Below are 27,371 nucleotides of genomic sequence, written 5' to 3'. Positions count from 1 at the left end.
CTAGCCTCCCTCCCCTACCTCCCGCAGTGGAAATCGACCACGCCGCCGACAAGGCCAGCACCACCACCCACCTGGTGGCTCGCACCGCCGGGATTCGAGAGCTCATCTACCGTCCCAAAGCGAACTCTGTTAGTCCCACATCGTTCTATCTACACTTCACCAAATATATTGGTTCTCCTTTGCGCCTCGATTGCCGAGCTGTGCGACGGCAGCTCGTGATCCAAGCAGGGACAATCAATGGCTTGGATGATTTTAGTGGTTTCCGTGGCGTGGATTCAATGTGCGATCGTTTGCCTGCCAATTCCAAGTTGATAGTGAATCGTTATAATCGGGTTAAGGCCCAGTTTGTCCGGTTCATGATGCGAAGGGCACTGGATCAGGCTGATTTCACAGAGCAACCAAATCTATCATCTTTCGAAGGTGGAAGATAACCTGTGTAATCCATTGTCTTTCTCCTTTAAATGTATATATCCTCCGTAATATTTACTTATTGCAAAAAATAAATCATTAGTATTAAAAAATTATCATAACTACTATTAAATAGTTATTCATAGATAAATTTGCACGTAAAAAAACCAAAAATGTGCTTTAATATTTTTTTTTAATATCCTTATGACATACTTGTCTATGTAATAAGTGCTTGTCTATGTAATAAGTGTAAAAAAAACAAAAGTGTGCTTTAATTTTTTTTTTTAATATCCTTATTACATACTTGTATAACAATTATAATATATAGCACTAGTTATTATATATTAAAACAAATATTCCTTTTTAAGTTTAACTTAATAAAAATAATATATATCATATTTAATAGTTACTATAATAATATTTCAATTGAAATAAAAGTAATTTTAAAATAAAAAATATAGTTAACACTTTTTTATTATTGTTTTTTAAAAACATTCATTCTAATAATTAGAGGTGCTTTTGATATTTGCTAAATCATTCATTCATAAATGGACAATCCGTTCTTATCCTTTGTATCATTCTCCGTTTAATTAATGAACATCTCTTATCAATTTACCTTTTCAATGCTCCATCCTCAAGAATAAATTGAGAATTAACACCAACAGTTGCACAAGTGTTGTTTCATAACGAGTAAAACCCAATTCTTACAAAATGGACTCTGTGAATCATCTCAATTGTTCCAAGAAATTGAAAAAGGAAAAAAAGTTGTCAGGATAGAGAATATAGTTAGTTAGTCCTTTGTTAGAAGCTGGAACACTCTTACGGAGTGTCAGATTCATCATGTGTATCGTGCTCACTGAAGAAATCAAAACACAGATGAGCCACCTCTAAATTTACCCGTTAGCATGTCCTTGGCCTCGTTGATCTTCGAAGCGAGGAAATGGCTTCCTCCGCTATCCGGGTGGTTCGCCACCATGACTCTCCTATGAGCCTCCTTGATCTTGTCCGGTGGAGAATGCTCTCTGTGACAAGTCCAAGTCCGAGTTTGCTCAAAGAACCAATGAGACAACATTGAGTTAAGGAACGAGAGTTGGGCATACCTCACGCCAAGGATCAACGAGGCTTCTCGCTTTGTCATCTGCTGCTCGAAACCACCTGGATAGAACCTGCGAACTCGAGGAACAATAGGGCGAGCTCTAAACGCCTGCCATGCCTGAATCATGTATCGACCTCCCATCGCAGCAGCAGCCACTGTTAGACTTGCAATTAAAGGACTTGCCTGAAGTAATGATTAGAAGATGTCATGATATCATCGCGTATGAACCATATTCATGGATACTGACTATTAGATGGGAATTGGAATTCAAAAAGAAGAAACCAGGAATTATAAATGCTTAGGATCTTCCGCAATACTATATCTTAGGACTATAAATGATAGGACTATAAATGAGCCAAGACGAGCCACACTTTATGTTGTTTTAGTTTGTTAGAGAAGATAATAGAGGTAAGCTAAGCCTAAAATGAAGTGCTTGAAATAGTTATTCAAGCTCGATTTCTTTTTATTGCTTTTTTATGAACTTGAGTTTTGTTCAAGCTTGGCTTGTTTAGATATTATCAAGATCTCAATTTGAACTTGTTTGATTGTTTAAAATTTTTACATTTTTAACTTTTTTGATTGGTGAGTGAGCTTGATAAATTCATTTTGAGAACTTGCTTGTCTATTTGCATGTTTGATAAGAACTTTGTTAATGAACAAACTTTTGTTTGTGGACATTGTTCACAATCTTTATTATGAACATCAACAAATTAACAAGCTAAACACATGTATTTAAACTTGTTTATTTAGTTTAATAAGTTGTTCAAAATTGTTCATTTAATTGATCTGATATATATTGAATGGGCATATTCAACTGCTGGTTCACTTATGGCCCAACTAAAACTTCTCGAAAATAACTTACAGAATGGTATTCAAGCATGAAATAAGTATGACAGATCTCACTTCTAAACTTTAAATACAATTTCAATTATAGGAGAGTTTATATCATCATAGGAGAGAACTAGGATCAGAATCACCGATATGTATTGATCAATCATACACATAATATAATGCTGCTGGTTCATGAGAACGACCAAGTTGGAGATGGTAATTAGCACTCTCAAAAGCAACTATTTAAGTTAAAATCCTCAACTTTCCAATTGGTTGGAATGAAAAATAGGGAAACGTTGACAAATATTCAAATAAATGGAATGCAGCAAAAAAGCTATACTGCACTAGTATTTGGAGGCAATATCAAAGCTCCTTTAATAAATGGAATGCCACAAATATTTACAGGGACAGTCTAATAGTTAGTGGAGGCAATATTAAAGCTCCTTTTCCCCAAACATAACTGCATATTTGGAGTTCGATAGTTTCTGCAATCAGGGTTGTGTTATTGTGAATGACTTGAAAAGGGATGCAAGATTGTGCATGCTTAAACAATGAGAGAAAATACATTTGACCAAAGAGACTTTTGGATTCTACAAAGTTCCAATAATAAGTGTAGATATATTTACTAATGAAAGGAAAGAGAGAAAGAGGTAATAAAAATTATGGTTCCTACTTACTTCCTCTTGCTCACTCCCACTTACTCCCTCTACCTCCACACAAAGGAGATGAGAAAAGAGGAGAGAGTAAAGGCACAAGTTTATGCTCAGCTTCTCTAACACCCACTGCACCTTATCACATAGCCTACTACAACTTGTCACATTGCCTCCTACTTTAACTTGCCACATTGCCTCGCAAGTTATCGTGTCACCTCCCCATCGGCCACCCACCATGACCTCATTTGATGCCAACCTCATCCAATGCCTAATACCCCACTCGCCACACTAGAACTCATTGTGTTAGAAGAGAAGGGGCAAAATGATCAATTTTTTCTTTCCGATTTTAGTGTTGACAATATTACACATGAACCAACCTAATCTAATCTGAAACACAATTAGTAGATACAAAATCCTAAAGTGACATGATACCAGCCTACCATAGAAATGGGTTGATATGAATTGACCAATTTACAAAAATAATTTACTTTAAAAATATAGATTACTTTTATATCATATAACCTAACTTAGAAAATTTAGTTCATGCACCTTATATAAAGGCACAACTTGTTTATCAGTTGATTAGCACAACATGACACCAATTGTGATCTCTATTTCAATGGACGCAGTGTTCACCTGCCTAAAACTAGGTGAACATATCAGAGGAGAGGAGACTTCTTACTACTGAAATTTGGAGCTGATAAATGAAGATTTCCATGAACTAGTCCTCCCCTATCCTTCCTTCTGGGTAAATAGAATCAAAATTTTTATATGTCTTAAAAGCGATAAACAATATATCATTTTTTTCTTTATTTCATTTGAGAAATAGAGGAAACATTGATACTGAAGTGAAGTCCATACTTTGTAACTCATCCACCCAAAGTTAAGACAAAAAACTAATCAAAGCTATTCATCATAAAAAGAAAATATGATTTATCCTCTTCATTTACCATCGTTCATTGGGACATCAAAACAAAGAGCTCAAAATTCATCAAATAAACTGGTATTTTGTCATAGCATCTCAACCATTCATCACCAAAGAAAAAAACTTGTTCAACCTAAGCAAAATTCAGAATCCTTGCAACAAGCATTTAAAAAAGATTAACTGAACATCGGAATCATTACGTACCATTAAGATCGCAGCACCGAGAATCCAACCAGTCTATCCAAATCCAAGCAATCTCACTGCTTCATGCACCAAAAAAGAAAAAACATACAGGGTAAGCATTTGATCACAACTAATACCCTAAACTAAAAGGTACGTTTTTCCCCTTGGAAACGACATCTGACACGGCAAATTCGAGGGCGGGGAGGTTGAAGTACCTGAGACGAACTTAGGGCGAAAGAGTTGCGTTCTTCGGAGCTGAGATTACGGAGGAAGAGAAGAGGAGGTGAGCGGCGAGGAAGACGGAAGAAGAGGTGAGCGGTGAGGAAGACGGAGAGGGATTTATAAGGATTCCCATTGCTTGGGCTACAAGAAACAAAAGGGTCGGCGTATTGCCGGTGCCGTTGCGTGCGGCGGCTTCTTTGCTCGCCGGGCAGGTCCGGTCCCGGCCCGACCCATGGCGAAAATGACTTGACGGGTCCGGCCCGGTCTAAATTGGCCTGACAGTAGTCGATCCTAAAATCATTTTATTTACCATAAAATTAATATTTATTAAAAATATTTAATATAAATAAAATTAAATTGGGTGAGTTTAGACTTGTGTGACAATTGTGAGTAAAATTATTATATGAACTTTTAGAACTCAAACTTAAATCGATAAACATAGTATAATTTTAAAGGTTGGAATTTATTTGAGAATTAGACTAGTTTAGAACCAATTTTTTTTTTAAAAAAAAAGCGAAAATTTCCAATGAATAAAATATATACTTTTAAAAAATGAAAGAATTGAGAATCATCCTTTTATACCCTTCAAAAATATATAACACAACTCACATTATGATACTCGAAGAAATAATTGTTTTGGATTATTTTTGTTGAAAAGGCATTGATTTTAATTAATATCAACACAGTTATGAAATTAATTTAAATAAAATTTGTGACGGAACCTCACAACAGTTCCATTGTCGTCTAGTCCGGTTAGGATACCTGGCTTTCACCCAGGCGACCCGGGTTCAAATCCCGGCAATGGAAGTTTTTATTTTCTCCTTTGCTATTAAATTTTTTTTCTCTTTTCTGTTTACATTTAAATAAATTTTCTTTTAAGGTGAAATAAATTGATATTATTATTTTTTTCTATTCCATAATACCAGTTTTTACTCAAACTGTTTAAGTAAACAAAAATATTCTTTCTTAAAAAATAAATATTTTCTATCCACCACTATTTCACATTATGACCACCACTCCAACATTTTTAAAATATATTTTTTAAAAAAAAATCTAAACAAATGTAACTAAAATTAAAATATATAAAATAACAAATAATGAATTTAAATATAATCTTACTGATTCTCTCTTACATGGCATGATTCTTGACTTATAACATAAGCTCCAGATAATACCTCCTTGTCTCAATCAATATGGGTTCTTTGTAGACCAAACTTATTCTGTCAACATGATTTTCAATCACCTTGGTGCTATTAATTGTGGCAATTAATAGCACCTTGGTGCTATTAAGCCTGAATGGATGATACTCCTAAGTTTTTAAGTCTGAGTGGGTGATGATCTTGAGCACCATATTATTCCTGAATGCTCGAGTCAGAGTGGGTGATGCTCCTGAGTGCTCAAGTCCAAGTGGGTGGTGCTCCCAAGTTCTAGTGAATGATAATCCCGAGCATTGTAATATTCTTGAGTGTCTAAGCATGAGTGCTCAACGCTTCCGAGTTCCTAAGTTCAAGTGTGTGATAATCTCAAGCACCGTAGTATTTCCGAGTCAGAGTGGGTGATGATCCTGAGTACCATAGCATTCCTGAGTAGGTGACGATCTCAAGTATTGTAACGTGCACAAGCCCAAGTGAGTAACGCTCCCAAACATTGTATCTATGTTATTTTGAGTATAGGAACAATGGGAAAAGTAAAAGGCATGAGAACAGACATCTATTATAGAGCAGACATTAAGGGTTGACGTTGTAATGACAATTACAGAGATAGAAAAGGAGGTGTCGATTATGAATGCGGAAAGGATCCATCAGTGATCAGTTACAACAGTTATAAATGTCAGAATTACACAACTGTATGGAATAAAAAGGTTGCATGAAGAAAGAGATGCCTTTGGTACAAAGGAAATATTTCTTCGTCTCCTTTGATATATAAGGTAATCACTTACAGCAGGGTCGGTATGACAATTGATTTCTAAACTACTATTATTCTCCATTCTTGTTCTCAGCTTCTTTTCCAAATCCAACTTGAGCGTTGGGTCGCCGGTCGTGCCAAGGTGCGCCTTGATCTCCCTACTAACCTCTAGTTGATCTGTTTTAGCAAGGAAGCAAAATGTCCAACGAGGCAAAGAAAGAATTGGTTCATCAAATTTTGTTCATCTCCTTTTCATTCAGCAATACGTGCCCGATCCGCTACGAGCTGACCGATTGAAGAAGATAAATCCAATGGCATGTGGCCCAAATCAACAAAAAAATGTTCTACGGAGTTGACTCACCCCTATTTCAAACCAGAACACTTAGGATGCGTTTGGTACGTGCGTTTTTCATTTTTATTTTTTGAAAAACGCACGTTTTCTGAAAAATGATGTTTGATTTGTGTTTTTCATGTCTGTTTTCTAAAAAAATAAATAGCATTATCTAGAAAAACAGAGAATGACAAAAAGTCATTTTCTATTTTCTAAAAAATACATGTTTTTCAGAAAATAAAAATGAAAAACGGACATACCAAACGCACCCTTACCATTTCAATTTTCTGTACTTGCATAAGCCAATAGCTCACAAATCTAACCTCAAGACAAATATGGCAATCACATTTATTCCATCTAAATATCAGTGGCAAAACAAATATTTAACATTTATAAAAATAAGTAAAAATGAGGCTTCTTAACTCGTGATAATCTTAAAACTTCACAAATTACAATTTCTCTATACAAAAAATTATAATTATCATATTTTTTATTGTTCTATAGCATCTCTCTTTCATGAACTTTCTCATAGTAACCAAATAAGCCTCGCTCTCAATCCAAGTTAAAAGCCTAATTCCATGGTTAACACTCGATCACGGTTGGAGTGAGCTTCCCCCATGTTCGTTATCAACAGAAATATCCAAGCTGTTTCCTTCTGCTTCGGGAGAAATCTCACGCACATTGGCCATTCTTGCAGTTGAAGACTGGAAATTGTGCCAGTTAGCATCAGTAACAGAATGGATATCGACTCCATCTACACCAACTTGTATTTCACTTTCAGAAGAAGCCAGAAGTGGCCTGGGATCATTTAAGCAAGCTTTATCGACATCATCTTCTGATAAGTCAACGTGCTTTGTCATCGGAAGAGTATCATCGGGGGTGGAGTGTGCGTCGGATCTCTCTTCAAAGACCTGCTTTGAGCTGCCTTGTCTGTAGAGGGAAAGCGCACACACAAGAACAATTTTTGGATCATAAATAAACTGTAAATTATGTCAGATAGAAACCAGTGTTCCGAGTACAAAATCAAGAATCTATAACAACATACCTCCTACAAAAAGAACAAATTGTATGTCAATGGCCCCAATTAGAGTTGTGCCAATCCATGGACGGGGCGGGTCAGCTCGTGGCAGGCCAGCCATTTGGCGGGACGGGGTGGGTCGGCCTGCCATCTAGGCAGGTTGGAAAATCTCCAATCCAATCCAAGGCAGGTTGCGGCGGGCCAACCCGCGGGCCATCAAAAATTAAAAAAAAAAATTAATATATTCAACGTCTTACTTCAGAAAGATTTCATCAATCAAATATATCTAAAAACAGATATTTTAAATATACATGAACACAAACGAGTACACATGTTTGATAAAAAATATTATTTTTATTTTAAAATTATAACAAAGAAAGATAATAAATTGACATAAAACTTAGCTTACATGTGTTTCTTAACCTGAGGGCCAACCCAAGTCCGTCGCGGGCCGACCAGTAAGAGTCGCGGGCCTAGGTGAGTTGGCCCACAGCGGGCTTGGGTTAATAAAATTCCAACCTAACCCGTTTAAATTGTTTGGTGAGGTAGGTCAATCTAACGGGCCCAACCCAAATTGACTCCTCTAGCCCCAATATGCATCATACAAAACCTGTTACTTCATCTTAAGTTAATGTTTATTCATGGAGGCAAAACTCTACCCAAGACAATTAATCGCCAGATTTATAGATATTATGAAATACTACCAAAGAATAAAAAAGAATGATGTAATACCTCTGTACTTGTGATTGCAACCTATGAACAAGAGCCAGGAGATCCTCTTTTACTTTTATAGCGGTTAATGTTTTTTCTACGGCATCTTTTACTCTGGCCTCGGAGTCCACCTCTGCTATTCTGGCTCTTTCTTCAGCTCTCACAACAGCTGCTTCTAATACCACAGCGCGTTCCCTAGCCTTTGCAAGCTCAGAACGCCACAAATGTGTTTCTTGAAGAGCAGATTCTCTCTGCTTTAGCAACAGCTCTCGTTCCTGTGAGAGGTTCTTAACCTTTTCTTCATATTCTTTCAACTGAAAAATTCAAAAACATATATCATAACGAAAAATAGACAAATAGAAGAGAGAATTACATAAGAACTAGCAACATAGATCTTATGCCGAAGGATGGTATTCAAACTAACAATGTTACTGACACACTTTTTCAATATTCGACTTCAATGTGATCCTTTCCTTGAAACCACAGTGGTAATTCATTCCTCTCTCTCCGCTCAAACCTGCCTATGTAATTTAAGTCTTCAAGAACCAAAAACAAGGATTCCACACTTTGTTCATATCCTTCTAAACTTGTTTAGAAAAAATAACTATGAGAGCCCTCAAACATTTACATTTGAGTGAAGGTAGATTTCAAAATCAAAGACGTTGGCAATAACTTCCAAGGCCCACACCAACTAAGTTAGTTGGCACCTCCAATCGTGTATCCCAAATTAAAACTTCAATTTATTTTAGGAATATACTTCATTTTAGGAAATTTTTGTGAATTGTTTTTTTTTTTTTTTAAGATTCAAAGACTAAACACCTTAGGGTTGTAAACTTATAGAAGAAACTCACTCTAAACCTTAGATAATTAACTATTGTTTAAACTCACCAGTGAGCCTCACCTAGTAGAGAGCCTCAAGAGTATTTAGGTAGAGCTTGGTTTCTTACCCCGGCTCTTCAGGTCTTACTATAGCAGATCATGCTTGATTGCCTTACTTAGCCAGCATAGGTTTTACAGAACCAAGAACTATACTCCGTCTTCTCTCTTATCTAGTTACAGATGATACATCTGATAAGGACTGAGGACTATCGTTTAAACAAGAGATAACAACCAGAAGGTTTAGAGAGAGAAAAGAACTACTCAGCCATAAATAAAAACACACTTATATTAGTAGGAAACAAGCTGACAATTTACAAAAGAGGAAAGAAAAACTTACTACAGATCAAGAGCTTAGAGACTTGGGAATACAAATGCTTACAACTTTCTTCGATGCCTTATTTCAGCAGAGAAGGCATCTATTTATAGAGAAAGATAGAACAAACTAGAAGTGCTACGTGGAATATATTCTGAGGTCAGCACATATGTCATCTCTTGTATGAAGTCATTGCTTGCGTCATCTGAACTTGCTGACATCATTGCATCCATCATAACTTATATTTCCATCATATTAATTAAGTTGGCTTCTTCAACCGAGCCCATTGGGAGTGTTGTTGTAGTTGAAGCAATAGAAGGAGTCTTTTGTTTTAGCCATGCAGCATTCTTCTTTTGATAGAATTGGCATAAATTTTGATGCTGAGTCGTATAATGGAAAGGAAAATGAACTGTGCCACATTTAATAGGCCAGTAAATTTTCTCTGTAAATGTTTCGCCTGCTAGCACATATTCTATAGGATCATTAAATGGATCCCATAGCCAAGAACTTCCTTGAAGAGAAGCTCTCCAATGTTTAAGTTGTTCAGCCAATGATTTTGAAGAGAGCCATTCCTTGTCTGGATGGGAAGAATAATCTTCAAATGCTGTTAATTGAATATTAATTCCTTGAACGTCAAGTTTTATCAGATGTCTAGCTGGTTCGATTTGTGTAGGAAGCCATTCTGGGGGTGAGCTATCAAAAGTAGCCAGAACAAAAGTTTCTCTTTCTTCTAGTAAGTGTTGAGTAAGTCTTCCAAGAGTTGGTGATAATAGTGGAATTGAATCTAATTCTTGTATCCAGATTTGATGTAATAAACCATAAGTCATTAAAGCATCCGGTGTAATGAGTCTTCCCCTATAATTTCTTTGTTGAAATTTTTCAAGTTGTAAATTCGCTTGCCTGATAGAATATAATAATTGGCATCTGCAGCCTAATTCTATAGGCTGAGTACATTGGGGAAATTGATTAGTACAAGGAAGTTTATCTGAGTATTCTTCAGTATAAGTAATCATGATACCCGTAGTAGGATTTTGATGAAACCAATTAAGTGCGTCTGATAATTCCAAGAAAGTTTTGTAGGAGGATGTATCTCCTAATATTCTTAAGTATAAAGTAATATCTTCTGGAAGTGCTGTTAAAGAAAAGAGATTATCTTTCTTCTTTTGTCCTTGAAGTATTTCCAAGGATTGATAATTAAGAGGTTTAAGTGGTACTGATAAAAGGTCTGTAGCTTGCTGGTCTGAAGAAGTAGCAGCCATTAGATAAGTCTTATCTTCTTGAAGTTTGCTATTAGACTGAAGTACTGGACTGATAATGAAATTAGGGCCTGCTTTTTCTCTTAATACGTCATAAGCTTCATTAAGAGAATAGAAACCTTTATAAGAAGGTTTGTCTTCTTCTGGAAGTAGACTTTTAACTTCATCCCAAGTTGAGTAAAGACCAGTATATGGTCCTGAGAGGATTGCGTAACAAGTAAATTTCTTTCCAAGTGGTTTTTGTATAGTAGTGGAGAAATAATTAAAGAGAGCATTGATGATGGCTATCTTCTGACTAGATACTCCTGGAGAAGTAGGAATGTTCCAGATATTATCAATTAAACATTGCTGAACATTATCAAGTTGAGCTCTGTATGGGAAATCAAAAGTATCTCCTTTGCGAGTAAACTGTGGAAGTTCCTGATTACCAAACTTCATAGTCTTTTGGTATCCATAAGTACGTACGCGTTTTTGAAAATCCATAACTGTCAAGAATTATTAAGTAAGTAATCTAGACAAAGTATCAGCAAGAGAATTAGCACTACCTTTTATATGTTCCCAATGGATTTTAAGTCCCTTATTTAAAATGGCGTCAGTAAATTTAAGCCATCTTTTAGATCCTAGACCTTTTCTAACTTCTTTTGTTTGCTGGCTATATTTTACAATAGCCTCACAATCTGTTCTAATAGTAATTTCGGGTTTATTACAAATAAATAAGAAGAAAGCTTCTAAGCAATAGATTACTGCTAATAATTCAAAATCTAAGGACGTAAGTCTTCCTTTTTCTTTATATTTACCAGAAGCATATCTGCACAATTTTTCAGATGTTTTAGAGTCATATTTAGAACGTTTACTATATAGGACTCCTCCCCATCCTGTTTCACATCCATCTGTTTCAATGACTAAGTAATCTGTATCTAAGGGTAAGGTTAACTGAGGTAACTGTTGTACCATTACTTTGATTTGTTTGATTAGCTCAATATCTTGTTGATTAAAATAACGTTGCCCTGTTTGTGAAGTTTTATTATATAATGGGCCACTAATTTTTCCAATATCTTTAAGATATGGCCTAGCATAATTCAATAATCCTAAGAAAGATCTCAGGGTTTTAATATCTTCCATCTTATCAGGAAAGTCTAAAAGTTTACTAGAAATATGAGCTTGTAGTGTTATTGTTCCTTGTCCAATAAGACTGCCTAAAAACTCAATATAAGGAACAGCAAGTTTCATTTTTCTCCTAGATACAATAAGTCCATGTTTTTCAAATAAATTGAAAACCATATGTAAGTGTGCATAATGTTCATCTTTTGTTTTAGAAAAAACTAAAACGTCATCTATATAAACACAAGTAAATTCTGTAATAGGTCTAAAAATGTCATCCATTTTTCTTTGAAAGATTTGAGGGGCTACTTTTAAACCAAAAGGCATAACTAGCCACTCAAAATGACCTTCTGGACAAGAAAAGGCTGTCCACAAAATAGATTCTGGGTGCATTTTAACTTGCCAAAAACCAGATTTCATATCAAATTTTGAATACCATTTAGATTTTTGTATTTTATTTATAAGTTGATCTTTATCAGGTATCTTATAGCCATCTTCATGGCAGTTATCATTAAGTCTTTTATAATTAAATATCATTCTAGACTGTCCTCTCTTTTGTTCAGATCCTTTATTAACAATAAAAGCTGGACTTCTATGTCTAGAATCAGATCGTTGTTTAGCTTTTAAAGCCAGGAGTTGAGTAATATGCATTTTACATTCTTCAGTTTCCCAGTTTGAATATTTTAAGTCTTGAGCTTTAATAGTTAAGTCCGGATTAATAATATTTAGTTTACAATAGACTTTATCTTTTTCCCAGTATTTAGTTGGATTTTCTCCAATGATTTCAAGTTTTTCTAATCTAGAAATAACATTATCTAGATTGTCTTGATGACTAATAAAGGTATTTAAATAGTGTGGTTTAAAACCATCCTGATAATAAGTTTCGGGCTCAGAATTATCACTATCTGAGTTATTTGGGCTCTCAGAGCCAAGTATTGCTAGTTTTCCTGTAGGGATAATGTTACCTTAGGAATTTTAGGTGCTTTATGTGTACAAGGACACTTTGAAGTAGAGGAAGTGGGATTACAAGATTCCTCAGGCGGTTGTAGGGTGCCACCATGATTCCCAGCGCTAACCTCTGAGGGATAAGCAGAAAGAATAGGAGAGATAATAGGAGTAGAGAGAAAAACAGCATAGTCTTTGGTTAACAGGAGAGCACGATCTGGAGAGACTAAGAAGTTAAGGCCAAGAATAAAAGGAATGGATTTATGAGGCATGGGCCTAACCCATAATTGGGAGAGGGTTAAGGGAGAACTAAAAGTGCCACAATTGGTAAAGAAACGGAGATGAACATTTTTAACGAATTTATGACAACTTAGTTGTTGGCCATCAAATTGTGTACTTAACAGAGGAGTATTAGTAGTTTTTATAAGAGAAGAAGGTAAAACAGATAATAAAAGTGTTTCATCAATAGTAGAGGTAGTAGCTCCACTGTCTAAGAAAGCATGTAAAGTAAGTTCATGTCCTTGAATATTCAAGGTACATTGAACTCTCATATCGATAGTAATTCCAGTATTACAGATACTCGGAGTTTGGACAAAGACAAATTCAGGATTAGGAGTTGGTTCCTCTGTAAGTATAAGAGGGCTTTTTCCCTTATCTAAATAAGGATCCTGAAAATAAGAGGAGGGACTTGGTTCGTCAGGAGGATATGTTCCATCTTTTAGAAGAGCTAATTCTGTTTCTAATAAATTAAGTCTAGTTTCTAAAATAGAAACTCTAGATTCTAATAATGTATTGCGTGTACTCTTTCTCACATGTTGTGTTGGTGGGATAATAATTTGAAAAAGAGTATTAAGACATAGATTGCAGCATTGTTTATGACATAATTTACAAGTGCCTCTTTGTTGTAAAGAAGGATAATAACCACAAGCAAAACAGGGAATATGATCAGATCCCTGTTTTAATTGCCAATCATGAGTACAAGTTCTTTGATCAGATCTGAGATCAGTAAGATTTTGTGGAATAAAATGATGATACATAAGATTTAATTGTTGAAATTCTTGAAGAGTATCATTAAATAAAGGATCTGCCAAGTAATCTTCCTCATCAGTAGAGTCAGATGTATAAGGAGTATCTAAAAAGGAGTTAAGAAGAGAATAATCTTTTGGTACTGGGGTTGGTAAATCCTTAAGATCTAGTACGGATAAAATGGAATAGATAGATGAAGTACTAGAGACATCATCTTGTATATCAATTAAGTCTAAATTTGTATTACCTACTACTTCAGCTTCTCTGCTATATAGATTTTTTCTTTCAGGACAAGCTGAAGATAAATGTCCTGGTTTATGACAGGCAAAACAAGTAATAGTATTAGCATAAGTTTTCTTAGGCTTAAATTTTCTTACATGTTTTTCTTTATTTAAGAAAGGTTTTTGTTCTTTACTCTTTCTGAGATAATATGTTTTCTTTGGTTTATATTTCGGTTTAGGAGAGGGTACTCGTTTTTGTTGTCTATAATTTCTTTTTCTTGTTTGTTGTTGTTGAGTACCATATTGTTGTGGAGTATAGATTTCACTACAAAAACCATATTGTTGATTTTTAAGTTGTTTTTGAATTTGAATATAAGTACATTTAGTTTTAAGGGTTGTTAAGATATGTTGTATACGAACTCCAATATTATCATATAGTGGAGGTACTTGTAAGTCTATCCAGGATTTATGAATTTCTTTCCCTAATTCTCCTGGTAATTTACTAAATAATCGTTCTCCTAACTCAGGATTACAATAGTTTCCCGAAACCGCTGTAAGAGCCAAAAAGTCATTACAAAAAGGTTTAATATAATTCCAATTAAACAGTTGTAATTGTTCTAAGTCTCTCATTGCTTCTTTTTGTCTAATATCTAAACCAGTATTAGCATCCCTTGCAGTTAATAATCTATGAATAGCATAGCAAAAATTAAGTATATTATTCCCTTGTGAAGCAATACGAGTTATTTCTAAAGGAAAATGTGTTTTAAAGTCTTCCCAAGCTGCCCTAGCAACGTCTCCTAAGTAATTTTCTCCTACTCGAATCATAGCTTCTCCTGATTCGATATCCATTTCATGTTTAGCTTGATAGTCTCTTTTTACAGATACTATCCATTGTTCTAAATATGTATCATATAATTGTGGATCACATTCTGTAATATTAAGTAATACAGCATCTTTTCCAAAGAAAGTCATTTCTGGAGGTCTACGTTTCCAGTAGTTCTTACTAAAGGATTATTATTAGTATAAGGAACTATTCTAGTTCGAGGGGGATGACCTTGTCCATAATCCATAGTTTTCATAGTACTTTCTGGTAACCTAACATCATATGGTTTTGAAGTAGCTGAGGATTCAGCAGGATTCATAAATTGAATTGGTCCTTTAACTTGGATAAGTTGTAACTGTTTTTGATAAAGTTTTTCAAGTATTTGTTTTTGTTGTTCTAACAAGGTTTTTCTTGTTATTTGTTTAGTTTGCAGCATTAAATTTAAATGAGGAACTGATTCTTCTTCTGTTTCTATATCAGGTATTACAGAAGTAGGTTGATATCCAGAAAAGCGTACAGAAAGTTTATTATTACTATCTTTATATATTAAGGATGTAGTAGGTTTGAGTGTAGCATCATGATTAATGTTCCATTCTAAACCTGCTAAGGTTTCAGAAGTGTATTCTCTTGGTTTTAAAAAGTGTATTCCTTTTGTGGTTAAAGCTTCTATCATATCAGTAACTGAAATTTTAAAATGATTATGCATATGGTTCATGGTTTTTCCTAAGAAAATAATATCAAGTTGCAGATTATCATGGTTTGTTCATTTTCCTTTCCATTATACGACTCAGCATCAAAATTTATGCCAATTCTATCAAAAGAAGAATGCTGCATGGCTAAAACAAAAGACTCCTTCTATTGCTTCAACTACAACAACACTCCCAATGGGCTCGGTTGAAGAAGCCAACTTAATTAATATGATGGAAATATAAGTTATGATGGATGCAATGATGTCAGCAAGTTCAGATGACGCAAGCAATGACTTCATACAAGAGATGACATATGTGCTGACCTCAGAATATATTCCACGTAGCACTTCTAGTTTGTTCTATCTTTCTCTATAAATAGATGCCTTCTCTGCTGAAATAAGGCATCGAAGAAAGTTGTAAGCATTTGTATTCCCAAGTCTCTAAGCTCTTGATCTGTAGTAAGTTTTTCTTTCCTCTTTTGTAAATTGTCAGCTTGTTTCCTACTAATATAAGTGTGTTTTTATTTATGGCTGAGTAGTTCTTTTCTCTCTCTAAACCTTCTGGTTGTTATCTCTTGTTTAAACGATAGTCCTCAGTCCTTATCAGATGTATCATCTGTAACTAGATAAGAGAGAAGACGGAGTATAGTTCTTGGTTCTGTAAAACCTATGCTGGCTAAGTAAGGCAATCAAGCATGATCTGCTATAGTAAGACCTGAAGAGCCGGGGTAAGAAACCAAGTTCTACCTAAATACTCTTGAGGCTCTCTACTAGGTGAGGCTCACTGGTGAGTTTAAACAATAGTTAATTATCTAAGGTTTAGAGTGAGTTTCTTCTATAAGTTTACAACCCTAAGGTGTTTAGTCTTTGAATCTAAAAAAAAAAAAAAAAACAATTCACAAAAATTTCCTAAAATGAAGTATATTCCTAAAATAAATTGAAGTTTTAATTTTTGAAGTATATTCCTAAAATAAATTGAAGTTTTAATTTGGTATCAGAGCCAACCGTTCTCTGGTTCTTTGTATGAGTTCTAGTAAAAATCTTGATTATCTAGATCTTGCTTTGCAACCTAGAAATATCATCACTTTAGATCATAATAAACATACTTGTTACGTAAGGAGTAAACAACTTGGTCATCTGTTACATTCTGAGTCACCTCATTTAAATACTTTAACTGATCTACTTATAAGCTTGGCTCTTTCTTGCGAAACTCATCAACAAACTGTTCTGCATAAGCTAGAACATCTTTGTACTATTTCTCTCCAACTACAAAAGGTTGTAGCCGAAGTTTTACGCAATCTTGATTATTTAAAACAATCAAGAAACATAAAAACTTCTGAAATAGAAACTCAACAAGTACTTTTACAATCAAAAGATTTAATAGTAAGTAATAGGACTCAATTAACTACTAAGATAGATAAAATACTTACTCTCTTAGAAGAACTTAAATATAAATGAACAAATTGAAATATGAAAATACACACTATGAAGATGCTTTAGATTACACTAAACAATTTTCTATTACCAAGGAAGACGGGTATTGTAATAGTAATTTCCCTGGAAAAAGTGATCAAATTCAAATACAACAAAATAATACTATACTTGCTTTGCTCACTTCTCTTCATTATCGTCTTACTGTAATAGAAACTAAATTACTACAATTAGATAATAACTTAACTAGTTCGGTAAGATCTAGTGAAGTTCAAGAAGCTTTTTCAAAACTTACTAAAGATCTTAGTAATCTATCTTTGGGAAAAAGTGTTCCAAAAACACCGCCAGTTACTTCTAAATTCTTAACCTATAAACCCAATGAGTCTGACTAAAACTGAACCATTTTCTGGTACTTCTAGATCTGTTAGATCTATGGAAGCTAATACTTCTTCTTCTTGGTTAGATGCTATTCCTAAAATAAATTAAAATACTGCTAAACATACTGTTACGTAAAATAAATAATTTATTTTAGGAATAAATTAAAGCAGATTATCTTCTAAGCTAATGAAATACTGCTTGTGCAGCGATTCCCCCCCCCTAATTGTCTCTGTCAAGCAACAACACAACAACGATCCTTTTTGAAATTCAAAACAAGGTTATCTACTTGATCATGCCGTGCATGAGAGAAAGAGATAATCATAATAAAACCATGTCCAGTTTGACTAAGAATAATTGCATGTAAATTATAATATTCTTGAATCCTGAATGGGCCAGAGGATAAATATTATTCTCAAATATCTGTAAGAAAATTGATCAATTGATACGGTAGGTTTAAACCGGTATTGGAAATTGCTTAAACTCAACTAAATTATAGAAGACTCATGTCCGTGGCACTTCTTACTGCTGGAGGTATTGGAGCTCGATTGATGCACCATGCTGAGCTTTGAGGGTTGGTTCACCAGGTGTGCAGAAAGCAGCCCACCCCGGTTGGGGGTGTGGGGGAAGCCCCTTCAACTCAAGATGATTAATGCAATCTTAGAGAAGATGAATGATTATGTTGACGTAAGATTTCAATCTTTTTTTTCTTCTTATTGTCTCTCTTTTTATCTACTCCTTGTTGTTTTCTCTGTGTTTTTTTTCTGCAACTGTGTAGGTTGTTTTTTTTTGTCATGCCATTTTAGAACAAAATGATATGATCTGTTTTCCTTGTAGCATGTATAGTATGTACTATATATTCAATTAATAAGGAGGTCAGCATCATATGGATTAAAACATGGAGTTAATATTTTGAGTAGAAAAAGCATAAGAATAGGGCTATCTGGGTGCAGGATATAGTAATAGTTCTTATGGGAATCAGAATTTTATTTATCATAATGGACTGACATGTTTTGCTTGAGTTAATTGCATCAATCAAACCAGTAATTAATCAGTTTACCTTTTATATGAAATAAATAAAAAATACTAAAATTTTCCCTCAAAATTAGGAGATTGAAGCAATTACCTTAAGCTGGATAGTTCCTTGGTACTTCTCAGCATCCTTCCTTAGACGCCCAATTTCTGCACATGCAAGTCTTCTCTCCTCATCCATTGTATGAGCTGCAGAAGCAGCAGTTTCAGCAGCCTCTACTGTCTCTACTAATTTATCTGTAATTTCTTTTATTGTAAAATCACGAGCTCGAAGATCCTTAGCCAACTGATGTAGTTCTTCATCCTTGACTTTAATAGTCTCCTGCACCATGAGCAATATATAACATATAGAAACAAAAAAAGAGTTGCGTGAGTTCAAATAACCAAACACGAATGAACTGACATTAGATGATCAAAACTAATGCATGGATACAAACACTAAGGTTCACATGGTCTGATATATTATGTTAAATACCTTCATAATAGTCAAATCATCTAGTTGAGCATCATTTGGCTTAGTAGCCAACGACCCCAGAGCAGTTCTCAGGGAGATCTTCATGGCTGTTTCAATTTCTTTTGAAGCCTCCATTGCAGTTAAGTTAGCTGCTGCAACAACAGTAGCAACTGTTCCTAATTGTGAGGATCCACTGCCACTCAAGTTATTAACTGCTTCCCTATGAGCACGCAGCACCAACTGTGTGGCACTGTTATTGAACAAAAAGTAAAAGAATGTTAATCAGTAGCCAATACAAATCACATTTTAAAGTAATAGAGAATATTAAAACAATGTTAACAATTGAGCCATACTAAATTATATATGATCATAAAACTGCCAAATATACTAGGAGTTTCAGATACACATGAAAGCATGAATGGCACTTGAAAATTTATGCTTTACTACCTAACAATATGCTGATTAGTTTAATGATTATGTTAAGAAAAAAAACCTTAAATCAACTAATCAAGAAACTTACTGTAAAGTGGAAACCCAGCCCTTAGCAGCACCAGGAGACTCTGCACAGAAAAAATACTCCTTTTTTTTTGGTGTGCCAACATCTGTTATTTTAGTTCAGGAACTAGATAATTTTCACAACCTTAAACTAGAAAGAACTGAATATATTGCCTGAAAGTTCAACAGAAAATGGAAACTGAAATCCATGGAAATAAAGCAGACATGACTATGGATACAAAAGCAGCATCCATCATATTTTGGCAATCCGCTGCAAGAAGAAAAAAGAATACATCAAAAAATTCATAATCGTACTACATTCAAGATTTTTATTTTTTTTGGAAAACTCATGTCACTGTGCATATAGAACCCTCACTGGATGTTTATGGGAGAATTAGTGATTATGCTGTTTGAATCAAACATGATGGTTCCCTTAATAGCTGGTTCATTTCTCCGAATCCTGTGCCAGGATCAACATAAAATTCTATGATCAAGTTAATCAGTTAGAATTCATAAAGACTCATTAACAAGTGGGTATAGCATGATACTTGTATTCCATTTTCCCAGTAGTTGGATCAAGAATCACCCAACGCTCATTCCATTTCCTTAGCTGTTCAACAAAAGGCGAGCAAAGATAATTCATAATTCCATTACATATCAGCTTTTAAAGTCGGATAACAGTGTCTACAGGATGCAGCTTGGAAACAGGGTAAGGAATCCTTGCATCATTTGTACATTTAGTAAAAGACCAACAGTATTTTTTTTATCTAAAGAGAGCATCACCCTAACTGATAGTCATAATAAGCTTCTTTCTGCTTTGTAATATACCAGCAGAGAGATAAATGATAATCTAGTAACCTAAATGAAGATAAGTCATGAAAAACATATAACTACCTATATACTCACAAACATTTGGAAGGATGTTAAAATCCACCAAAAGGCTCCAAAATCGTAACTTTTCAAAACCAATAAACTTGAATAAATAAATATTGAAATCAAATCATCCAAGTTTTAAAAAAAAAATCATCAAATGAATTGGGATCATGCAAAGTTTTGTTTTCCCTGTACATGCAGCATTTAAAGTTTCATGGACCACTTCAAACAAGCAACCTTTGAAGAGAAAATTCTTTCACCGATCAACGCGCATCAAAATAAATACCGAATTTCCTTTTAGTAATGACATGAAGATCATATTCGTTTTCCAGTAAGCAAAAAAAAAAAAAAAAGCAAATATAACAAAAAAAAACTCAAAATTTTACTGTAACGATCTCACAACTAGGAAACTTGAAACCCAAATTCCTGTGAAGAACGAGAGATGAGAAGGCGTACCGTTTCTGATCGTTTCAAAATAGGGCCCTGCAGCAAATACTTCCCCGACCCTGATGTCAGTTGCCGTTTGATCTTCTCCAAGCTGCTCTCCGCATTTCCTGCCCCCTATGATCACCGAAAACACGAGAAAGAATGCCCTAAGGACATCATTTCAGACCAGATTTGGGTTGAAAGACACGTAGGGGCAGCAACAGCAGCAATTTTAGAGGGAAACATTATAATTCAAGCTGGCGGCTCACCGCGGAGCTTCCATTGGAAGCCATTTCCGAGGCCTGAGAGTCTGAGACGATCAAAGGCGATAAACTGTGATTTGCGTGAAAATCTCGAGGGAACGCATCAAAAAGGGTTTCTGTTGGTCCCTTCGTTGGGTCTAACAGAGGGTCGCAGGGTCAAATTTTCCCACATTTCCTCGTACACTTTATAAATTATATTTATTGCCCTGTAGTTTTAATAATCGTTTCATTTTAATCCTCCTCTATCTGGATAAAATTAAAGATTGAATATTTTAGATGCCGATTTTCAAAATAAAATTTAGATTTTTAAATTATTAAAAAAAATCAAAGTCCAACTCTAATTTTTATTATCGTTAAAAGAACGCTCTAATTTTTATTATTAAAATAATCCTTCATTTAAAAGAAAATTATGAAATTTTCCTGAAATTTCAAAAAGAACCTTAGCTGTTTCAAAATTACTGAATAAGGTTGTTCCAATGGATTATTTTCTAGAAGGAAACAAATAATTTATGAGACCAATATTCATTTAATTTTATAATTAAATTTATAATTCTAAATTTGTGGAATCAAATGATGGGTAAAGATAAGAAGAGTTTCTTGTAAAACAATAGAATTATCCTTCAGTAGGGATTCTTTAGTCAATAATTTACGGACCAAGGGATGATTTACTGTATAAGTACCATTAATTTAGATGGAGTCCACCTTTAAGTTGGTAGGGTCCATCTAAATCAAGGGTCTATAATAGTGGACCATCTCCTGATCCGTAAATTACGGACCAGAGGATCTGTTCTCCCATTAAATCGAGCAGTGATAACTTAATTGTATCGAGTACTGTTTGAATATTAACTTTTAAAATTTGAGAGATTATAATATTTTATTTCTATTAAATTACGAAACGCATATAATTAATTATGAAATCAAACTTATAGATTTTTATTAGACACTCCAAATAATTTTAATTTTTTTATAGAAAATTCATATAATAGTATATTAAATCATAGCTACTATAAGACATCCCCATTCAGAATTTAGATGGCAAAATAGACGAGCCGTGAGAGAGTGTTTATGTCATTTTATAAACGGTGGGACGCTATTTTAATAAAAACTCAAAAGAGACATCAACTCGATTAAAAAAAACGCTCTTTGAATTTTGTGCTTAAAATGATTCCTTATTCTAATAGAACTTATTGATTTATTTAATAATTAATCTAAATTTGTATTTTTTTTTTTAAAAAAAATGCTGGCCGCACCTTTAGACAAAGCATTTGCGTTCCTACGGCAGAAGCTTCCTATCAAATTACTGCCATGTTGTACGCGCTGAAACTACGCGCTTCAATATGTTTCGTTTGCTCGGCGCGGGACCTCTCTAATCTTTTAGTACAATCCAATGCAAGACTGGTAAAAGTATAATAACGTATCTTTGATGTGTCAAAACAAGACCTGAGGACCTTAATAAGGAATGTCTCATGAAACGAACGGTCCAGATTGTATGATCGGAAGCGGTACACGAAGAGAATATCTGTGCCGCAGGATCACTGGAACTTTCTTTCCCTTATAATTCCCGTGTCGTTCGCGACGACTTCGTCGTCACCGTCGTCCGCGATAGACCCACCACGGAGAGGAATTCGCGCAATCTCGGTGCGGGATTGCGTGTGACGGATTCCGATCTTTGTATTATGGCGACTGCCGGAAGCAACCAGATCAAGAACGCGAAATTGGTAATATGTTCAGTACATTTTTCAATCTTTCTTGTTTTCGAGTCAGTGGCTGCATGGTGTTTCCGAAATCCCTTATTTGTTCATTCATAGGTTGATTTCCGTGGCTAGTTCCCTTCCGATGTTCGAAATTTATGAAATTTCATTAAATCCTAGTTCGGCAATTTCCATGAATCGAATCGCCTATTTTGTCTTGTTGTTGATCATGGTTCTATGATTTTGTTTCTCGATTCTATAGTAATCTTGGGTAAAAATGAGATTTTTTTTTCCGGTTCCTGGAATTCACTCCAACTCAAGTATTCATTTATCCTTTTGTCTTTTGTTTCACCTTTAATAGAAAGTTCTATTCAATTATTTCCTCTCAGATAAATTTTGCTATTTTAATGTGTTTGTGTATATATAAACTTTTACTGCTGATTTAATTTATTAGGTTCTTCTTGGGGATGTTGGTACCGGAAAATCAAGTCTGGTGTTGCGATTTGTGAAAGGCCAGTTTGTTGAATTCCAGGTTAGTATTGCATTTTGTGTCTCGTGTTCCTATAGCTAGCTGCCTTATGGAATTCGGACAGGAACCATAGAGTCCTGACCTTATGCGTCATGATGGTGCAGCAATCGACCATAGGTGCTGCATTCTTCTCGCAAGTAGTTTCTGTCAATGGTGAATCAGTGAAATTTGAGATTTGGGATACTGCTGGGCAGGAGAGGTATCATAGCTTGGCCCCTATGTATTACAGAGGAGCTGCAGCTGCTGTGGTTGTCTACGATATAACAAATTCGGTTAGTGAAAAAGCATCACAAGTATACGTGTCTTTTTACCTAATCCTGAATGAACATGTGCTTTTGAGTTATCTTTTTGTCCTCAAAAGAATTTACTTGGAGAGGAACCCCTTGTTTCTCATCTAATTGGTTATTCATCATGACTTTGCATTCTAGTTGACACTAGACCAAGAAAATTTTGAGTCAATCAACTTCAGAAAAGGAATAAAAAAAGTATATGTGGTCATTTCAGTATCCAAATTATTGAGATTAGATAATCACATCTTCCTTGATTTCGGAATCATCTATTTTAGTCTATATTTGTTTTGACTAGAGAATCTTTTGGGTGAGTCTTCAAACCTAAAACAGAAGGTTCAAAGTATGTGATTATTGGAACGACAAGCTTGAGGACATTGTTCTTATCTGAAAATTAGGAGACCAATTCTTCACAAGACTATTAAAGCTTTATTCATTTATTATATATTTAGCTAATATAAGTTGCTTCTTTCCTAATTATGTTATTCATTAGCTATCATGATTCATGACAAGACTAACATAGTGGGAAGAGATCTGAATTGTGAATTTGTGATATGTTAAGATACAGGAAGGTTAGAAGTAACATAATTGTTTCCTCTCTAACTTACCATCTCCGAAGTTCAAACCAATGCAAAAACATACAGTGGTTATATTCTCAAAAGAAACTCAAATTGTATGTTAATCATTATGTCATTCATTTTGCAGGCTACATTTACTCGAGCAAAGAAGTGGGTTCAAGAACTTCAAGCCCAAGGTAGCATTTAGTTCATTTTTATAGTTGATGTGGATATAGTTCACTTTTTCAGGATTGAATGGTTAAGTGACTCATTTTCTCATCATTCAATATGTTTGGCTATTGTAGCATTTTATATCACTTTTTAAGTGATCTTCATGAATGATCAACACTTTTAATTTATTCTCGCTTACCATTTATGTTCCTCTTTCGTTTAGCTTATGTTAGGAAAATGCATAAACACCAACAACATCAACGGCTAGTAGTTAATGAGTTTTTTTTGTTGGCCTTGTGTGTTTTCCTCTGTTAATATACTGAAGCAATTCTTCAAGCATAAGTTACTGCCTGTTTTATAGGGGGGTTACATTCTGGTTTGTCTTTTTCATCATGCTAAATAATTATCTTCTCATGACCTCAAAAACTAAGATCACTTAGAAGAGGAGATTCTGTGATAAAATAAATGCACCATTTTTGCAGCGTTATTATCATTGTGATGTTTCATAAAAATCAAAACTATAGATATATACATTGTGTAGTATAGATCTGAAAATAACTTTGTTTTAATCGATATATGAGTAATCTAATATCCAAATACTTTATCGTGTTTCAGGTAGCTCAAATACTATCATTGCTCTTGCTGGTAATAAAGCTGATCTTTTAGAAGCTAGACAGGTCACAACCGAGGTAAGATTTCTTGGTGGTGCCTTATCCATTTCATGTAGATATTTAGTGCTTGGAACATATTTAGCTTATCTTAAATTCAAGCTTCACCTGATAAACATGTTTTTAGAAAATAGAATAAAATAAAGAGATGATGAGTAATTTACTATCACCTAAAAGTACTCATATAAATAATACCTGAAGACAGAGTCTAGTACCTGGTGGATTACAGCTGGAATATTTTAAGTTGGCAGATCAAACATGAACTTCTCCACACAAGCATTTGCAAACATGCTTCCTAATTTTGAGAGTTAATGATATACATTGACCTCAGTTTCAATGATCCTTCCTCTATTCTGCTGGGCACCTGATTAATCCAAGCAGAAAGCAGATTGATCCATTATAGCGGAAAGATGGCTCCATTTATCCTTCAAAGATGATTTGATTCCTAACAGTCCATAAAGTCCATAACCATTCTTGACAAAAGGTGTTAAAACAATACCTACTGATTCCTTGAAGCTATGACAACCAAATTCCATAAAATAAGCTCTCAAAGCATTGATTGATAGGAACTTGAAACAAGTTAGTCAGACATGTCAATACTGAGGCAAAAATTCTGCAATGCTGGAATAAGATGAGTTGTAGTTCTGAGGTGCATTCACAATTCACCCACACAACATTCTGAATCTGAACACTCTTCATAAGTAGAACATCTCTAGTTTTGATCTTCTGGTATAGCCAGGTTATAATTTTTTCCCTTCTATTTAAACTCTGAATGAATACCAAATTGATTCATACAGCATGCTGCTGATGCCAGTGAAAAGGTAAGAAATGGTATGCATTTTTAGCGGTATAACTACCAAAATAGTTCAATCCCCAAAAATATTGATTAGAGTGACTCTGAAACAACGCCAGAAAATTCCATTCGTAGGTTGATTCTCTTTTAGTTCCTAAGTAACATTGTTTCTATTTTAGCACTGTTCAAATGACCGTGGCAATTCATGCATTAGTCTAATATGACATGTACAGTTATCCCTCCAGAAAATGTAGTTCCTTTTTCCATCATCGATCTTGCTTTTGATCACAAGACTAATGAAATTCCTCACTCGAAGTAGGTATTTCCAAATGCAAGACCAAGTTGGTGCAGCCTCAGTCCAGTGACTTTTATGGAAATAAGTTCATTAATGATAATTTTCCAAGGTTGCTTTTCAGATAGAGCTTTCCATCGCCAAGAACAAGGAAGGGCTAGATTATAGAAATCCAAATTCAAAATACCTAAACCACTTTCCTGTAATGGTCTAGCAACCAGGCTCCAGTTAGCTAAGTCTCTATTGTAGATGTTATTTACAGCTGTAGCTAGTTTGTCTATCGCTGCTGATGGGATTTTTTTGACCTTTGAAACTTTTTATCTTCTTGTCATGAAATCTTTATTTCCTCCTATATCGAAGATGATGAAATGCTTCAATTGCAGGAAGCCCAGACATACGCACAGGATAATGGCCTTTACCTCATGGAAACTTCGGCCAAAACAGCAATTAATGTTAACGACATATTCTATGAAATCGGTGAGTTCCTTTACAATGTATCAGCAAAGCATGGAGCTTAGCCTACTTGAGGATATTCTCATAGAGCTTGAAATTACTTCCAACTCCAACTCGACTTCCATAATATCTACTTGAGAAGTCACCATGCTGACTTTTTTTTCTTCCTGGTAAAACCCTTTCTAAGGGATTGCCAAGCTCCTGAATAAGAATCCATCTTTCACCAAAAAGGGTGCTTCCTCCTGCACTACTTATCTTAGTTGTAATAGACAGTTAGTCGCCTGAAAATTCTTCTTCATGGCATCACTTCTTCATCGCTTTTGGTTTTCTGCGACGATAACAAATAACTAACACTTGTTTTGGTGGTTGTGTTTCAGCAAAGAGACTAACACAAGTGAAGCCAGTACAGAACCCTCAAGGAATGACTCTAACAGGCAGACCTGATGACAAACCAGTGGCTGCTGCTTCTTGCTGCTCTTCTTAGTCAATATTATTACATGTTTTTTCTTTAAAAACAACACTCTGATTTTAGGAGGAAAATGTTTTGAAGCACACAGTTTTTGAATTTAGTGATTTGTGTGTGAGTTTAATGATCACCAATTCATTGTAAATGTGTTTCCAGAACTATTTATAAAGAAATCAGTTCCTTTGGCAATTTATAAATTTTACAAATTATCAAAAATTGTTAGTTTAAAATTATGATATGACTATTTTTTTTCTCGAATTTTAAATTTAAATATGGATAATTTAAAGCTGCTGCATATTTATTTATTTTTAAGTATTTGTATATTTAAATTCAAAATAAAATGATTTTAATTATTTGTATATATAATTTAAATTGCAATCAAAATTTTAGCATGTTTTTTAAAGTTATTTGATTGTTATATACATACATACTAGGGGATATGAGAAAAGATAAGAAGTAGCGAATGAAACTAAAAATAAATTTTTTGAATATTTATATTAAAAATTGGATATAAAAAAAATAGAAAGAGATATTTACAGAATAGCTAAAAGAGATAAAAGGAAACATAAAATATCTTATC

General features: G+C 34.4%; 3 protein-coding genes and 1 non-coding gene across 13 annotated transcripts; 2 read left to right on the top strand and 2 right to left on the bottom strand.

The window, feature by feature from the left end:
* Positions 1 to 1,073: 1,073 nt before the first annotated feature.
* LOC122013348 (mitochondrial import inner membrane translocase subunit TIM14-3-like) lies at positions 1,074 to 4,526 on the bottom strand. Of its 2 annotated transcripts, none has more exons than XM_042569604.1 (4): positions 4,312 to 4,526; positions 4,118 to 4,176; positions 1,509 to 1,687; positions 1,074 to 1,430 (listed from the first exon to the last, which is right to left on the bottom strand). In XM_042569604.1, the coding sequence occupies exons 2-4, from the start codon at positions 4,118 to 4,120 to the stop codon at positions 1,274 to 1,276; spliced, it is 339 nt and encodes a 112-aa protein (XP_042425538.1). In that variant the 5' UTR covers positions 4,121 to 4,176; positions 4,312 to 4,526; the 3' UTR covers positions 1,074 to 1,273. The 2 variants fall into 2 exon arrangements, with proteins under 2 accessions (XP_042425538.1, XP_042425537.1); XM_042569603.1 differs by having other exon boundaries at positions 4,118 to 4,173; positions 4,312 to 4,525.
* Positions 4,527 to 5,051: 525 nt separating this feature from the next.
* Positions 5,052 to 5,125, top strand: TRNAE-UUC. Its single transcript has one exon. It is a non-coding gene; the product is annotated as a tRNA-Glu (tRNA).
* A 1,828-nt stretch (positions 5,126 to 6,953) lies between these two features.
* On the bottom strand, positions 6,954 to 21,121 carry LOC122014857 (switch-associated protein 70-like). Of its 4 annotated transcripts, XR_006120781.1 has the most exons (11): positions 20,891 to 21,117; positions 20,652 to 20,756; positions 19,871 to 19,932; positions 19,699 to 19,782; positions 19,562 to 19,593; positions 19,348 to 19,429; positions 18,849 to 19,077; positions 18,468 to 18,695; positions 8,305 to 8,597; positions 7,600 to 7,778; positions 7,342 to 7,484 (listed from the first exon to the last, which is right to left on the bottom strand). XR_006120781.1 is itself a non-coding variant. In XM_042571332.1 (10 exons), exons 1-10 carry the CDS (start codon positions 20,912 to 20,914, stop codon positions 7,148 to 7,150), a joined length of 1,476 nt encoding a protein of 491 aa, XP_042427266.1. In that variant the 5' UTR covers positions 20,915 to 21,078; the 3' UTR covers positions 6,954 to 7,147. The 4 variants fall into 4 exon arrangements, 1 of the variants encoding a protein (XP_042427266.1); XR_006120780.1 differs by having other exon boundaries at positions 6,954 to 7,484; positions 7,600 to 8,597; positions 20,891 to 21,121; XM_042571332.1 differs by lacking the exon at positions 7,600 to 7,778 and having other exon boundaries at positions 6,954 to 7,484; positions 20,891 to 21,078.
* On the top strand, positions 15,920 to 26,980 carry LOC122014858 (ras-related protein Rab5A-like). 6 transcript variants are annotated; one of them, XM_042571339.1, is made up of 9 exons: positions 15,965 to 15,994; positions 17,929 to 18,028; positions 19,890 to 20,031; positions 23,030 to 23,107; positions 23,209 to 23,376; positions 24,097 to 24,145; positions 24,735 to 24,808; positions 26,256 to 26,349; positions 26,703 to 26,980. In XM_042571339.1, exons 3-9 carry the CDS (start codon positions 20,014 to 20,016, stop codon positions 26,807 to 26,809), a joined length of 588 nt encoding a protein of 195 aa, XP_042427273.1. In that variant the 5' UTR covers positions 15,965 to 15,994; positions 17,929 to 18,028; positions 19,890 to 20,013; the 3' UTR covers positions 26,810 to 26,980. The 6 variants fall into 6 exon arrangements, with proteins under 6 accessions (XP_042427270.1, XP_042427269.1, XP_042427267.1 ...); XM_042571336.1 differs by lacking the exon at positions 19,890 to 20,031 and having other exon boundaries at positions 15,920 to 15,994; positions 17,876 to 18,028; XM_042571335.1 differs by lacking the exon at positions 19,890 to 20,031 and having other exon boundaries at positions 15,921 to 15,994; positions 17,841 to 18,028.
* Positions 26,981 to 27,371: the final 391 nt, after the last annotated feature.

This window comes from Zingiber officinale, chromosome 8B (genome assembly GCF_018446385.1).
Source record: "Zingiber officinale cultivar Zhangliang chromosome 8B, Zo_v1.1, whole genome shotgun sequence".
Classification (NCBI taxonomy): domain Eukaryota; kingdom Viridiplantae; phylum Streptophyta; class Magnoliopsida; order Zingiberales; family Zingiberaceae; genus Zingiber; species Zingiber officinale.
Note: the sequence above shows the minus strand (reverse complement) of the source record. Positions and strands in the feature narration are given on the sequence as shown.

Coding starts and splice junctions, on each gene's coding strand:
- LOC122013348 (XM_042569604.1), bottom strand. Junction 1,431..1,508: donor TCGTTGATCCTTGGCGTGAG/GTATGCCCAACT, acceptor GACTTGTCACAG/AGAGCATTCTCCACCGGACA.
- LOC122014858 (XM_042571336.1), top strand. CDS start 17,900: ATGCTGAGCTTTGAGGGTTGGTTCACCAGGTGTGCAGAAAGCAGCCCA. Junction 24,146..24,734: donor TCAAGAACTTCAAGCCCAAG/GTAGCATTTAGT, acceptor ATCGTGTTTCAG/GTAGCTCAAATACTATCATT. Junction 26,350..26,702: donor CGACATATTCTATGAAATCG/GTGAGTTCCTTT, acceptor GTTGTGTTTCAG/CAAAGAGACTAACACAAGTG.
- LOC122014857 (XM_042571332.1), bottom strand. CDS start 20,914: ATGGCTTCCAATGGAAGCTCCGCG. Junction 19,933..20,651: donor TTTTGAAACGATCAGAAACG/GTACGCCTTCTC, acceptor TTTGTTGAACAG/CTAAGGAAATGGAATGAGCG. Junction 19,078..19,347: donor GGCTGGGTTTCCACTTTACA/GTAAGTTTCTTG, acceptor GTTCAATAACAG/TGCCACACAGTTGGTGCTGC.